Source organism: Phoca vitulina, unplaced genomic scaffold, assembly GCF_004348235.1.
Source record: "Phoca vitulina isolate PV1807 unplaced genomic scaffold, GSC_HSeal_1.0 scaffold47, whole genome shotgun sequence".
Classification (NCBI taxonomy): Eukaryota; Metazoa; Chordata; class Mammalia; order Carnivora; family Phocidae; genus Phoca; species Phoca vitulina.
Window position 1 is genome coordinate 10222257 of NW_022589750.1, and position 16328 is coordinate 10238584.

The 16328-nt window shown below is 41.3% G+C and overlaps 1 protein-coding gene across 1 annotated transcript in view; it reads left to right on the plus strand.

Annotated features, from left to right (window-relative positions):
- ULK2 (unc-51 like autophagy activating kinase 2) overlaps positions 1-16328 on the plus strand; it is an 80182-nt gene that overhangs the window by 19012 nt on the left and 44842 nt on the right. Inside the window, exons 6-13 of the mRNA XM_032431654.1 lie at positions 864-1037; positions 2074-2147; positions 3820-3921; positions 5049-5107; positions 6468-6550; positions 9839-9886; positions 10242-10330; positions 15734-15905. Coding sequence (XP_032287545.1) covers positions 864-1037; positions 2074-2147; positions 3820-3921; positions 5049-5107; positions 6468-6550; positions 9839-9886; positions 10242-10330; positions 15734-15905 — 801 coding nt within the window. The remainder of the gene's footprint in view (positions 1-863; positions 1038-2073; positions 2148-3819; positions 3922-5048; positions 5108-6467; positions 6551-9838; positions 9887-10241; positions 10331-15733; positions 15906-16328) is intronic.

Consider the following 16328-nt stretch of genomic DNA (forward strand, 5'->3'; position numbering starts at 1 on the left):
TTCTAAAGTCTTTATTATTAAAGGCGCTATCTTGTTTGATTGTCACAACAGCCCCATGTGGTTAGTCTGTTTCTAGCTTTTTCTAGATGAGGAAGTAGGCACAGAGGGTTCATCTTCCAGGGTTACGCAGTAAGGAGGCGGAGGAGCTGGGATTTGAAGAAAGGCAGCCTGACTCCAGATCAAGCTGTTGACCATTACAGTATGCCCCAGCGGACACACAGACACACTCTAGTAGTCAGTAATGACTACCCTCCAATAATGTCCATACCGTCTCTTTATAGTAGTGAAAACAAGTGTTCCTTCTTAAAGGTGTCTAGTGATGAGAGTGGTGGGGCAGGAATGTTGCAGCAGGGAAGATGAGGGGAGAGCCATGTGGGAGCACAGACCCCTCACAGCTACAAGTGGTGGAAAAAGGTCCCAGTTCCCATTCATAGACCCCACCTGCTTTTAATTTGTGCTCATATAATGGCCAGGATGAAATATGGACATTTATCCCAGATAATTTGGCTAGTAACAAGGGGAACTTCTATTTTGGCTTGTTGAGGGGGCCTCACATTCGCTGAGTACCTGTTGTGCTCAGAGTCACGTGGGCACCTTCACCAGTAAAAAACGGGAAAGGAAAAACACCAGCGAAAACGAGAGATGCAAATGTGAGTCAGTTCTCTTTACAACAGATCGAGTGAAGCGTTTGGGGTGTCTGATATCTTTTCATAGACTTAAATTATTAGAGTAACACAGAAAAAAAAAATGTGACTCCCAGTTCCTCATTCCCTCTATGTTCTTAACTCGATTCTGTTGATGGGAGATGCAGATGGTATTTGATTTTGTGTGTTTAAATATTTATGCGATTCCTTTTCTACCAGCTAAAGGAACTCTCAGCGAAGATACTATTAGAGTGTTTCTGCATCAGATCGCAGCTGCCATGCGGATTCTGCACAGCAAAGGAATAATCCACAGGGATCTCAAACCACAGAACATCTTGCTGTCGTACGCGAATCGCAGAAAATCCAATGTCAGTGGTATTCGCATCAAAATAGGTAAATGGCCATGTAGTGTCTTATGGAAAGGACAGTCTTGAGACTCCATAGTTTTAAGAAAATTTTAGTTCAGCTTTGTTAGAATGATGGGTTTTGTTGATGCGCTTTTGAAATTTTTATTGAGTTCAGCGAGGTGCATTTGGATATGGGAACCCTTTACGTTACTGGCAGCCTATCCTAAATCTCAGGACCGAGGGGCCCACGCTAGGAACTCCAAACATGACCCCCAGCAGCAAACCCTATCCTGCTTCTCATACATAACGTGATATATTATCATCATAACAGCAGTTGAATAACCTGGGCTCTTTACAGCCCATGGGATTTTAACACAAGGGATCTAAGAGACCATTTAGATCAGCCTTTCTTTTTCACAATTATTTGAAGCAGTTTGTAATGCTAGGTATTTTTTAAAGCTTTTCTTTAAAAATAAAAAAAAAAATTTATTTTACCAGTATTTAAAGAAATTTCTGGAGGCGCCTGGGTGGCTCAGTCGGTTGGACGTCTGCCTTCGGCTCAGGTCCTGATCCCAGGGTCCTGGGATCGAGCCCCACGTTGGGCTTCCTGCTCAGCGGGGAGCCTGCTTCTCCCTCTCCCTCAGCCCCTCTCCCAGCTCATTCTCTCTCTCTCTAAAATAAATAAATAAAATCTTTAAAAAAATAAGTTTCTGATTTTATGTATGTTGCATCTGGATCTGGAGAGGGAAAAAAAAAGTTCAAATTCCGTACCTGGCACTGATATTTAGTGAGAGCTGTATTAATGAATCGTTTATTGCAATTAGCATTTTCTCTTGCAAAGCTTGGTGCCCGCTCCCTGATTACAAAACTGACAGAGCAGTGACTTAGACAGTCGGTGATCACTACCAGTTCTTAGCTTGTCGAAATTGAGGTAGAAACTTTTTTCTTTGGCAGACAGACTTATTCAATAAGCTGCAAATTCCTCACAATTCCTTTGTGCCCTCTGTGTCTTGAAGGTATGATCTATGTGAAGTGTGAGTAAAGGTATCCTTTGTTTTTCTCCTTTTTATTTTGTGAAATAGCGGATTTTGGGTTTGCTCGTTACCTGCATAGTAACATGATGGCTGCAACACTGTGTGGGTCCCCAATGTACATGGTGAGTGACTGTTATTTTGTCTTTGCCTGTGTATAGTATGGTGCTTTAGCACTGGAATTTAAGTATGATGCTGGTTTCCAGTTAAGATGTGATTTTATGTATAGCCTAAATTGTTGTTTGACACTGATTATATTACTGATAATGCTGCTATAAGTCCTCTTTTGCTTTAAAATAGTGGACAGTAGAAGTCAGTCACTTTTACCCATTAGTTAAAAAAATTTTTTAAAGTAGGCTCCAAGGGCGCCTGGGTGGCTCAGTCATTAAGTGTCTGCCTTTCAGCTCAGGTCATGATCGAGCCCCGCATCAGGCTCCCTGCTCAGCAGGAAGCCTGCTTCTCCCTCTCCCACTCCCCTGCTTGTGTTCCTTCTCTTTGCTGTGTCTCTCCCTGTCAAATAAATAAATAAAATCTTTAAAAAAAAAAAAGTAGGCTCCACACCCAGCATGGAGTCCTTTTAGTTTAAAATTTTTTTAAATTAGTTATTAATGGTAGAAATTCCCTATTAGATTAAATTGAAAACACAAATTGATGAAGCATGGTCATGCTATACTTGATGTGTAATATTAGGGAAAACTTTATTTTTTTTTTTTTAGACCCTCTTGGGCACTTCTTCATCTCTAGGCTGAACATCCTCATCTTTTGCATGTTATTTCTCTTGACAAGATCCCTAGATCATAGAAGGTTTTCACTTAGTGTTAGAGGTAAAGCTGAAAAATCTTAGTTCTCCCCTTCATCCTTCCGTATGGATGTTGTCATGTCTGAAAAGGCAAGGCTATGAAACTTCCTGAACCAATGTGAAGCATCAAGCCTGGAAATAGCTTAATTCTGGAGCTTCAGAATTCTGCAGAATAAATCCACGTACCTATCTCAGTTCTAAGTTTAAAATGGGCTTATATTCAATAGGGATTTCCTCTGATCTAAATCAGTGAGAAGCTTACTAGGGATGACAACTAAAAATGGTACGCTTGGAAAATAAAGTTTACTGGCTTTGAGCGTGTTTGACATTTCTGTTTAATATTTGTCCAGATTATTGGTATTTTTAAAAAGCAGCATCTAGTGAGAAGAGGTGGGAAAAGAGCTGTAAGAAAGCAGAGAAAACAAACACCTTTGCTTTTAAGACAATCCTTATTGTGTTTTCATCATAGTTTGTGTATTATTTTAAAAGCTTTCAAATGACAGGGAAAACGGAGTAATACAGCAAACACTTGTGTACCTCTTTTCCATATTTAACAAAGGTAACATTTTGCCATGTGTGCCTTGATCTTTTTTCTTTCTAGAAAGAAAGAAAATATTCCAGCAACAGCCCAAGTCCTTTAAACCTTTCCCTCTTTCCATTTCCCACTCTTCTACCCCAGAAGTAACCTCTGTCCTGTAGCTGGTGTGTATTTTTATTATAACCTTAATACCCTTACTGTATTGCTGTCCATAGTAATATATAGAAATGCTTGTTTCTATCAATTGCTTCTTTTCATGCAACGTTGTTTTTGAGATTTACCAGTAAATACCAGTGTACGAATGTGGTTTAAGTTCACAGCAGGATCATCTGATTAGGGAAATGTTACAGTGTGACCTCATTTTAGTAGTTTTGTTAGGAGCATGACCTTTACCAGTTAATTTATCAATACTAGTATGTAGATAACATCATGCATGTGTCTGGAATGTTTTTATCCCCAGGCTCCTGAAGTTATTATGTCTCAACATTACGATGCTAAGGCAGACCTGTGGAGCATAGGAACAGTGATATATCAGTGCCTAGTCGGAAAACCACCTTTTCAGGTAGCCTGATTCTTTACTTCTGTGCTAAGTTTTGGGATCTTCTCACTTCACAGTTGCCTTTGACTTAGAAAACGGGAAATACTTTGAAAGCAGTGTTTTTGGTTCCCTTGTGATTTGTTTTGATTTTGTGAGCCAGAACAGCTTTTGCTTTTCCTTTTTTTAATCTGCCTTCCCTTTGTAGTTGACCTGGGTGTAAAGCCCGTTACATGTTTGCCAGGCTAGTGACAACTAGCCGGGGTCGGGACTGACACCCTGGTGGGAAATGGTGTGAACAGTGATGTTCAGCGCTTCCTGCTTAGCTTGGTTTGGGGGGCCCTGCACTCCACGTGCGGGCTAGGCCTGGGCTGGGAAGATCACCGGAAACCGTCTCCAGCTTCCTATTCCTGTCACTGCTGGGTGAGAGAGAGTTGATGGTTTCATTTTTATGCACATTATTTTGGGTTACTCTTCCCTCTCCTCGACTCCATCCTTTCAGAAAGAGACCCTCTAGAACAAATCATGATGATTCCTCCTGAGTTCGTACGGCCCAGTTACAAAGAGGTTTTTGGAACCTGAAAACTGGAACAAAGTCAATTTATTTCTGTAAAAAAGTATATAAAATCAGTGCCCCAGCCATTTTAGACACTTAATTTCTCAGTCCAGTTGGTTAGAGTGGCGGCCGAGGGGCAGCTTCACCGCTCCAGCAGCTCTTACCATCCGGGCGCCACCTGGTGCTGGGTGCCCAGGAGGGACTGAAAGGCAGGCGTGCGCTTCATTCCCTTCCTTGCACCCTTGGCAGTCCTAAGGGAAAATATACCCTGATTTTACCCAATAAAAATGTACCTGTTGGGTGGGCTGGGTGACCTCCAGAGTAGTGGTTCTTAACTCTTCCTAAGTTTCAGTCTCCTCTGGGAGGCTGACCTCGGCAAAGAGACCTTAAGCCCAGATACGCAGAGTTCACGCACAGTTCCAGAGGTTTTTAAGTTCCTGGTGCCCATCTGCGGCTCCTTCCGAAACCCGGGACTTTCCGGTTCAGAGTGTCTGCTCTGTACAACCCTGTGAGCACGGACCACATGATTTGAACCTTCTTCCCCATTGTCTAGGGAATAAAACCTTTTTTTCTTTTTCCTTTTCTTTTTTTTAAACAGGCCAATAGTCCTCAAGACCTAAGGATGTTTTATGAAAAAAACAGGAGCTTAATGCCTAGGTAGGTGTTCAGTTAAACTGGGTTTTACTGTCTGTAAATGCAACATTATGTGAACTGTGTTACCGGTTTCCATTCTTGAATCTTTATTCAGTTGACATTAATGCGAGAACATTCATTATAACAAAATCACAAAATTACTGGTGCGTCATAGGTGCCTGGGTATTGCTGTACCTTTTTTTTTTTCTTTTTTAAAATGTAAAGTGTATTTAAAAGGAAAAAAAAACTACAGAAGTTTTGCGTGTTCTTCGAGGGGAGGGAGATGCAAACAGAACAGATGTGCGTGACTAGGAGGTCAGTTCCTCCCTTGGCCTTCCCTGCTCTCTAGGATAACACGAACTGGCTCTGCACCTTATGTAGATATTTATACACACACATTTACATATTTATGCACACATATTTCAATACAAATTACATCGTACTTGACAAAGTTCTGCAACCTTTTTTTACTGTACAGTCTACCTTAGACATCATTTTAGCGACAGGATATAGAGAACTACCTCATTCTTTTAAGTGGCTCATGGAGTTCCATGGCTGGATGTATCATATTTTGTTTAATCAGATCCTTGTTTTCATTTTTTGGTTACTCCAAACAGTGTTTAGTGAAGTGTGTGTGTGTGTTGTACACTTCTGTGTATTTCTTTAGGATGGACTCCTAGAAATGGAATTGTTAGACCAAAAGGGCTGCTCTCCAAATCAGCTAATGCAGCAGTACAACAGAGTGCTTGTTTCCCCACGTTTTTACCAACACAGGAGGTTATCACACCAGGTGCCTCACAAACAGAAGAGGACCAATTAGCTCTTTAATTTGCATTATTCTCTTTACTAGTAAAGTTGGCACTCTTTCATTTGTTTATGTCCTTTTGTAGTTTTTATTCTGTGAATTGCATGTTCCTATTGGTCATTTTTCTTTTGGTTTGTCTTTTTCTTAGTGGATTTTAGGAAGCTGTATTGTTTCTCACTTGTATTTGAGCTGTGCCCTTTTCCAGACAGAATTGGAGGTGGCTCTTCTTCTAATAGAGAACTCTAGCAAATATTAGTGCCAAGTTGAAGTTGTGTTAAAACTCAAGATTGTGCTTGTGAAGTGCTTTATGCCTGCAGATATTCAAACAGATAACATTAATAAGCACAATGCAGAAATCTTCCCGAATGGATGCCCTTTCTCAAAGGCAATTGCTTAATGTTTTTGTTTTTTGTTTTTGTTTTTCTCCTATAAGGAATGAGGCTTTACCATGATCTTCTTGGTATAAAATGTATTTGCAAAGCTGCATATACTCTTTCATTTACCACAATGAAGGCAAAAATAATGTAGTTAATATGTATAAACTCACCCACTTAGAGTCTTTTTGTTCCTTTCCCCCAGTATTCCCAGAGAAACATCACCTTATTTGGCTAATCTCCTTTTGGGTTTGCTTCAGAGAAACCAGAAAGACAGAATGGACTTTGGTAAGTAATATTTTCAAATTTTGCATGCTCTCTAATTTTATTTTTGTGTAGCCCCCCAAAATTATTTTTGAATGATACTATAGAGTTTTCAGGAGAAAATTAAAGTTAATTTCTTTCTTTCTCTTTGTCTTTTTTTCTTCCCTTATTTTGTAAATATTTATTGACTGCCCACTATGTTCTAGGTACAGAGGATAGAGTAATAAATAATAAAGAAAATCCCTGTCCTCATGTATTCTCGTGGGGGAGAGGCAAACAAAGGATAAACGATAATCACGCACCATATAGAAGGTGATAAGTGCTGTGGGAAAGAAGAGGGAAGGGAAATGCAGGTGGGGGAGGGATTGAAAGTTTAAGTTCTGTGAAGCCCTTTCTGAGGAAGTGGCCTTTGAAGAAATACTTGATCAAGGACAGCAGGATAGTGAGACAGTGGGCGATGTGCATGTCTGTGGGAAGAGCTTTCCAGGCGGAGTGAACAGCCGGTACAAGTGCTCAGGGCTGGGAGAGTGCCACGTAAGCTGGAGGAACAGTTAGAAGGCCAGTTAAAGACATGGGCTTTTGCTGAAAGTGTGATGGGGAGAATGTGAGCAGAGGAATAATAGGATCTGACCCATCTTTAGAAAGGATCATTCTGGTTGCTTGTTGCCAACAGACTGTGGAGAGGGACGGTGAGGTAGCGGGAGCACAGAGGCTGGGGGACCAATCTGGGGACTACAGCAGTTACCCCAGTGAGAGATGAAGGGGCTTAGGCCAGAATAAAAGCCACAGAAGTGGTAGGGAGTCCCTTGAATTCTGGATCTTTTTGGAGGTAGAGGCAGCAGTATTTACAGAGGAATTGGATGTGGGGTGTGAGAGAGAGAGAAGACTCAAAGATGCCTCCAGGGTATCTGGCCTGGGCCCGTGAAGGAATAGAGTCGTTGGTTATAGATGGGTGAGGCTGTGTGGCTCCAGCAGGCTATGGGGCAAATCAGGGTTCAGCTTGGACCTGTCAAATTGAAGACATGCATTCAACATAGGGGTGCAGATACCCAAAGGGCACCTGGAGTTCAGAGGAGAGGTCTAGGCTGGGGATGTATTTGGGAGAAGATCTGGGAGGAAGGAAAGGAGGAGAAACACTCCAGAATCCTGGTGGAAAAGTCCCTGGCCTCGAAGATGGGATTTCAGGAGACAGGGAGGGGAGCTCTGTGGCAGATTGGTTTTCACGGCTTTAGGGCTTTAGGAGAGCAGGCTCTGGGTGCTCCACGAGGCCGTGATTTTAGATTTTTACATTCTAAAGGTGAATCACTGATTTTGAGCCTTTCTTCTTTTTATGATATAATCATTTAAAGCTAAAAATTTCTAAGTATTTTAACACAGTCTATTTTCAAACAATATTTTACCACTTGTTGCATAATGAAAGAATTTGGAATGCTTAATACTGTAGGGATTATCCAGTTCCTGAAGGTTTTGAAAGAACCTTTTTCCCTGAAATTGTTTGGGTCTCAGCTCCTCTTTGGGGGACAGTTTGTTAACTTGTTCTTATCAATCTCATGTAAAAGATTGTTCTTGATCTTACTCTTACCAGTCATATGTAAAAACAGCACTACTTATATTTAAATTTCAGACCAGAAAAGCCATAAGACATGTTCAATGAAAATGCTTATTAACCTTGATCTTGATATTTTTAGAAAAAAAAAGTGTTTGATGTTTCCTGTAGTAATTAGTTGTAATAGTAATAGAGATTTGCAAAAACTTAGTCCAGAGTTTTGGTCTGTTCGTGTGTGTTATAGAAGTCCACATAGGCTTCTGGATAAGACAGACCAGGGTTTGAATTCTAGTCCCTCAACTTGCTAGCTCTTTGACATTGGAGAAGATACATGGCCTTTATGTGCTTTATCCTTGTCCATAAAAGGAAGATAATGCTGCGTTAAGTTTGTGAGGATTAAATAAACTGTTATGTGAAGCACCCAATTTGTTGTCCTAGCAAATGTCCTCAGTAGACAATAGGTCTAGAAGTTTCCATATAAGGGACAAGGTGAAATAGTCTGATATGTATTTTCTTAAAGTTTTGTGAAGTTGGAACTAAATTTCAGCACATGTACTTGGTAAATATTTTTATCTTTCAGAGGGAGAAATTAAATTGAGAGTTGCTCTGTAACCATGAGAAATAGGGGTCAATACTGAAAGAACATATTCATCGATAATAGTTTTAAAATGATAGATCAGATCATATCAAGTATTTGTATATTTTCCATACCATAGCAGTTGATGGGGAATGCGGTTTCAGAGCATTTGCGTTCAGTTTTTTTATATCTTTTTTGTTTCATCCCTATTATGTCCATTGCAAAAATTAGCATAAAAAATCTTATAAGTCAAACTAGCATTAATGTGTACGTATACTAATTTTTGTTCTAAAAATGATCTCAGGTAGAAAACTCATGTTTTTCTTCGAAATCCTCCACATTTCTATTCCTTAGCAAATCTTGTAACTGATATTTACCCTGAGTGGCTTTTGGCGATTTATATCAGTGAGACTCATGGGACCGTTCAGAGTAGAAGATACTTTAGACTGGCCCTGAGTTAAGCTTTTCCTGATCTCGTATCACCTCATTTAAACCCCCACGCTGGTGTTGTGCCGCCCTCCTTGCCTGCTCTGAGAGATTTACTAGCATACGGGTCTGGGACTTCATGACACAGGAGGTTATCTTTGTGGGTTTTTAAAGAAATAGTGAAATGGGAAGGTAAAGAAAGTAAAGTACACAGGAAGGTAAAGAAAGTAATGAATGGCCATGTCCTCACCGACTTACTTATCTTTACCTAATTAGCAGCCTTATTGTGTAGGTTTTATCCTTGGTGGACAGCCAAAGAAATTAAATCAGACTTACAGATTTAAAAAAAAAAAAATGTGAAACCAGCTGCAGGAATCTCTCCTCTGGGATAGAAGGATGGGATTTATTGTATAAATCAGCTGCCTGGATTGCCTCGTAGGACAGTTAACCACAGCTGTGCTTCCCGTACGTGCTTAGCAGGGGCAGCACAGGTCCCAGAACACGTCTGCCTCGGTTGCTCGGGGCCTGCCGCCTTGGTAACGTGTGTTTGCAAAATTCACAATTATTATTTTAAATTATAATCTGATCATTTTGTAGATGACTTATAAAAATCATAGGCTTTTACAGTGGAAGGAGATGGAGGCTACATAAAGAAGTTAATAATAATTATGATCTCAAAGACACTGTTCAATACATCGACAAGATTAACCTGTCTGCTAGTCAACCTCAGTTTAAGGATTGCATTCTCCTTTTTTCATTACAGAAGCATTTTTCAGCCATCCTTTTCTTGAGCAAGTTCCAGTGAAAAAATGTGAGTACCCATTTTTTTGCATTTTTACTTGAAGAGTGAAGGCAGACTTAAGGGAAAATTAGCATTTTGTGTCACAAAATTACTTTTTGATTGTGCTTCTCAAGATTTCATTGAGCTTTTCTTCAATACCTGTAACTTTATTTATTGAATTACACAGTCATTTTTTTTCCAAATCCCAGTTGAAATAGTTGTAGTAATTGCTGCAGTTGTAGTTCTACCCATGGGAGCTCTAATAAGTAGGTGAATGAATTTTTGGTCAATGCAAAGAGGTCGTGGTTTCGACAGGTTTTCTGTTAGACGAGCCGTGTAATTGCCCTGCAGAGTGGCGTCTCTCTCATCTGTGTTTCTTCCCCAGCCTGCCCGGTTCCGGTGCCCGTGTATGCTGGCTCTGGCTCTGGAAGCTCCTGTGGTAGCTCTCCATCTTGTCGTTTTGCCTCTCCACCAGTAAGTTCTGGTTTTACTAAACATAATTTCAGAGTTAGTGCTATTGCCTCTGTTCATAGGGAGCCTGCCAATACACTGTGGACATCCTTTTGATGTGCAGTTCCTAGTGCTGCTGCGGTTTGGGCAGAGAGCGTGATTGTTGAGTCAAATGGACCTAGATTTGGACCTCTGCCCTTATTTAGCTGTGTAAGCTTTAGCAAGAAATGGCACCCCTCTGGGCCCTTTCCCTCTAAACAGGGAGTACAGTACTCTCACCTTTTCATGCCCTAGAGGTTGGGAAGGATGATAATTGCAAAGAGTACCCATCACAAGTAGATAGGTTATAACTATTTATTTTCTCTATCATCACATCAGTTTGGATATTTATTGTACATAGAATTTCCAGTGGTGGTGAGTGACCTCTGAGCCACATTCTTCTGACTTCAGTTCCCATAATGATGGTTACCAGCCCTTCAAGAGTTGCTCCACACCAGCCTCTTCCCTCCCCTGGGCTTCCCAGGCCGTTTTCTCCATGGCTTTCTCCCCTCCAACCTAAGTGCTTCTTCTAGATCCTGAGAATTTCTGCTCCACTCTCCCAGGGTTTTACTCTGCCCTTTTCTGACCCTTTCCCCAAATCTCTGTTGCAGTGTGGGTTGTGACCTTGAGGCTTTTCCATCAGCTGAAGGTCCAAGGGCCCTTGTGTCAGCTATTGTGAATATTTTCCAGATTAGCCTGGCAGACATGAATTTCTTGAATTCTGCTGGCAGAGGGTGGGGCAGTGATAAAAGGAGGTGATTGTATAATTAGTGGGTTCCCCTCAGAGGTTAAAGAGCATGGGGCTTGGGAGCTTCTGCATTCCTTACTTGCCACATTAACCCGGACAAATGACTTAATCTCTTTGAGCCTGTTTCTCATCTGGAAAGCGAGTGTAATTGACCTATTTCATAGGGTTTTTTAAGGATAAATGAGCAAAACCACTTTACTACAATGTCTGGTACATAGTACTCAGTAAGTGGCAACTGCTGTTATTATTAATTTCAAGGAAAACCTAACAGCCCATAGCTAAAGCAGATGCTGACGCAGCCGATCGCAAACAGATGAGTCCTAAAACTGGCAAAAATCCTTTTTGCCTAACCCTGCAGACTTAAACCAAGTTAGAAAAAGCAGATGGGCTAATAAGACATTATAGTCCCATGAATTAAAAAAAAAAAACTAAGACGGAAAAAAAGTGTTGTGGATTTCCTGCTCAGTCTGGAATATAAGAAAACACTGGATTTGGAGTGACTGGGGAGAAATGCAGAGGAAGTGTACCGACATGGAAAGACAGTTGGCTTTATTTGGAGCCAGGCACACTGACTTCAGTGCTGGCCAGGCTGCTTGCTCACCCTTAACTTGGAGCAGGTCGGTTCCAGAGCTGAGCCATGGCTCCTTCATCTGTAAGGCAGGCTTCATGAACCTGTGCTTCAACAGCAGCGGGAGTGGGTACTTGATAAACTGTAGCTATTATTATGAAGTCTATATTTGATACAGTGTGAGACATAATATGAAAAGCAAAGTTTATGCTTGAGAAAGGAACCACAGGGAAGAATCTAATTATGAGAGAGATGTGGGAGAGAGCAAGAAGAAAGGAGCCTTTTTGTAGAATGACCAAGGAATGAGAAAGAGAGGGTCCAGTAGGAGGGACATTGAATTGGAAATTGCTTTATCTGGAGAGAGCGAGTTGGGGTTTTCTGTTGGGTGGGGTAGCATTGAAAGGGAGAGCATACAGAGCTAGGCTCAGGCTGCTGGGGAAGAGATGGAGTGCTAACAGGAGTGAGGACATGCCAGAGGAAGAGAAGAGGCATATTTAGATGCTAAAAACTTTGGTGGGTAAACCATTTTTAGAAGGCTTTTATTAAAAGCTAATGCTTGGGGCGCCTGGGTGGCTCAGTCCATTAAGCGTCAAACTCTTGATCTCAGCTCAGGTCTTGGTCTCAGGGTCGTGAGTTCAAGCTCTGCACTGGGCTCCACGCTGGGTGTGGAGCCGACTTAAAAAAAAAAAAAAAAGCTAATGTTTGAAGTGAAAATAAAAAGTGAAAAAAGAAAGCTGGAGAATAAAAGGAAATCCAGAATGTTTCTAATTTCCAGATAGTGAGAAATGGGATGGTTTAATAGGTCTTGCTTTTAATGTAACCTGCCAAAAATAAGATAATTTTATGCATGCATCCCCTTCCTTCCTACGGCTGGAGTAGACTCTCATATGGAGGGTTGATACACATAGTCATGCACATACAACATTCTCTTTTTTTACATTCTCACACAAATATCCAGCTGCTACTTGATTCCAGAGAAATCTTTGAAAGGAAAAAAAAATCCAAATCAGTCTTTGAGTTATGATATTGGCTATAGGTTAAATGCTATTCAGATAATATTTCTTGAACATTTCTTGGTTTCATAACATTTATTAGACACCTAGTTTCTATAAGGTTTCATTTAATACGAATGAATGAAATGACCAGATCTCTTACATTAAGGAGCTTTTCATTTAGTTTTGTGGAGAAGAGGTAGGTAAAGCAATCACTGTTGGAAGCATATGTGTGTGTCTCTTTATTGCCTGTGGGAACATGAATGGGGAGCATGAAATCAGACCAAGAACTCAGGAAGGCTGCTCAGGGGAGGACATTGAGCAGAGTTTTAAAGAAAGACTTAGCAAGGTGAATTAGTAAAAGAATGGCATTGTAGGCAGAGATATCCCCATTCATGAAGTCATGGAAGCATGACCCACTGAAAGTATTCTCTAACCCCCCGGGCCCACTTATATTTGTTAGAATTAAGTGAAATTTAAAAGTTTGTTCCTTAGGCACATTAGCCCCTTTCAGGTGTTCAGTAGCTGTCTATGGCTAGTAGATCCATGTCTCCATCATTGTTAGAAGTTCTGTGGACAAGGCTTCTCTGAGCAGTCCAGGCTGGGTGGATGCAGAGAGCATTGGTGGTGTGGGGAGGGGTAGGTAAAGCTAGAGAGGCAGGGAACTGCTGTATCCTGATGGGATTTGGCTGTGGTGAGCCATCTGAATGCTTTTAGGTGGAGGTGTGCTGTGACCCGCTGTGTGTCTTAGCTCGATTCTTCCGAAAGCAGGGTGGAAGGCTGGATTTGAGACTAGTAGAGAGTAGAGTGGTCTCTCTATCAGAGGAAAGAGAACACTGCAGACTACTGCACCTTTCTTGTTTTGTTTTTGTTTTTCTCAGAATGAGGGCCTGAGCTCATTCATTTTGTTTTCTGAGAATGAGGGCATGCGGGAAGGTGGGGGCTAGGTAAGAGAAGGGTAGAGTTTGCCGAGCCTGGAATTGCTTGAACTGGGGACTGAATGGATGGATGATGGTGAAGTCGCTCAGTCAGGGAGTGTGGGGAGGAGTGCTTTGGAGTGGGAAGGTGGTGAGTTAGTCCATGCTCACCGGAGAGACCTACGCTGCAGAGGTGTGGTGGTACTTGAAGGAGGGTGAGAGTGGTCGCCAGGGTAAGTATAAAAATGTGAGGAGCAGAGGGCCCAGGGTGGCACCTTGGGGAACTCCACATTCTTATCCCTCTCCTTTAAGGGACAAACAAGAAGCAGTTACCCACAAAACAGACTAAGAAGCAGGCTCACTGAATGAAGGGGTAGAGTGTCAAGAGTGGTCCGCAGTGCAGATGAAACAGAGTTCAGGTAACTTAAGGAATAGAGCACGTGTCCACATGACTTGGCAGTGGGAGTGAATGGTAAGCCTGATAAAGACCGTCTTATTGGACAGTTGAAGGCAGAAAGTGATTATGGTGGGTTGAGTGATACATAGGAGGTGAGGAGTTTGAGTCAGTGAAGAATGATAATTTCGAGAGACATTGTTAAAAAGTAAGGAAGTGAGAGAAGATGGTTAATTAAGAGGACTGCAGGGATTTGAGGTGTGAGAAAATGGAATGTGTTTATGTGCAGAGGGGAAGAAAGCCAGAGGAAAGGGAGAGGGTGAGAGCTTCAGGAGCAGGGGGAGCTGGTCCAGGTCTCTGAGGAGGTGGAGGGGAATAGACTTAGAGCAAGGGTGGAGAGACTATCGAGGAGAAGATCTCTTCCACTCAGATGCTGTGGGTGCAGACAAGTTTACTTGAGAAAGTGCCTGCCTAAACCACTGGAAAGAAATTGTGGAGTTAGATGCTTGGAATCACATCTCAGCTTGACCGCTTTTGGCTGTGTGATCTCAGGCAAGTTTCCCAAACTTCTGAGCTTTGTTTATTTATATATATATGAAAAGGGTTTCAGAACAGGACTGGTTAGGGAAGACATGGAAAGTTCTCAACAGTGTCTAGCCCATGGTAGACGGTCAGTCCTGTTAGTCTTTCCATTGTCCCTTTGCTTGATTACCTTGACACATAAGGTCTCTCTAAAAAGTGATGAGGGGATTGTGTGTCATTTGTGTGTCTCACACACACACACACACACACAGACACACACACAATAGGAGATGTGAGATAGATTTCATTGCACAGTGACATTCAAAGGAGAGCTAACAGTGAATTGGGTGTTTAAGATTGGGGGGTTTAAGTTTAAAGGGCATTGTGTAGTATTTTTCCTTTTCTTAAATAGAAACAGAGGTTAAACAGGGTCATAGGGGACTTAACACAATAAGCTAGGAAGTTCATTGTTTCAGAAAACCATTGTGTAATCAAGACATTTAATTAGAGGTGTCACTTGAGTCCTTGAACTAGGCAAATGCCAAAGGGCATGTAACTGCTTACATCTGAGTATTTGCTTATATACATTTTGCAGTGCTTTCCTTTCCTTCCTGTCCTATCGCCTGCAAACCCACTCCTCCCCCTAACAAAAGAGGAACAAAAGGAACATACCCACAACCTGTAAGGTTTTCCAGATCTTTCTTTCTGTGAGTGTACATAAATCTCTAGGCTTGAATGCAGTTATCCTTATTGATTTATTTACTTTTTTACAGAACATGGTCTCTTGCTTTCCTGTTTATATTGTTTTCTTCATTGGAAGTTTAAAACTTTTTAAAATGTCTGCAGGATGTCATTAGTCTAAAGTCCCTGGACACTGTATTTTGGTCATCAAGTGAAGAGTTACTGAGCACCTGCTTTGCTAGGCCAGGAGCCAAATCTGGGACTGTTGAGATGATAAAAACACCCCTCAGAAATTTCAGGAGAGGCAGACGTGTACATGATAAGTGGTATGATATATTTTTAAGTATCATTTTTGGAAAACATTTTAGAAGTCTTTATACAAAGACACTTTAAACTGTGCTTTTCTAAGGGAAAGATTTTCCAAAGAGATTTTTTTTTTTTTTGAAGTTTTAAGATGGAATTGAACTTTATGCCCACTTGTATGAAGACAATATTCCTTAGTCGAATGGCTATTCTGACGTGCGTTTTATTATTAGGCCATTTTAATTTTATGTTGTTAATTTTAGTCCCTTCCAGATATGCAGCATATTCAGGAAGAAAACTTATGCTCCCCACCGTTGGGTCCTCCCAACTACCTGCAGGTGTCCAAAGACTCTACCAGTGCTAGTAGCAAGAACTCCTCTTGTGACACGGATGACTTTGTTTTCGTTCCACACAGCATCTCGTCAGACCACTCATGTGAGAATCTTTTCTACTTGTACACATTATTTTTCTTAATTTACTAGCCTAGCATTTATTTTTAACTTCTATGTCATGCTCTCTCGTGTAGGCCACCTTTTCAAAGGGGGCACTTTATTTAGTTGTTTGAATTCCCAGAACTACCTACCTACGTTTTAGCTCTGCTCAGTCACCTTCCATAAAGCAGTAACTGGGTTCTGAAGGTAGATGAAAAGTTGCAGGAAATGATCTCCAATTCTGTTTGTGTCCACCCAGAAAGAAATAGAAAAGTCAGCAGAATGAGAGAAATGAAATTTAAGGAAAGGCATGAAGGGAAGACCTGTTTTGCAAAAACAACCTAAGAGTCAAGGGAGGTTAAAACCAGTCTGGAGGCCCTTCAGGAGAGACTGGCATGAGGTCAGGAATGAGTTTCATAAATATATG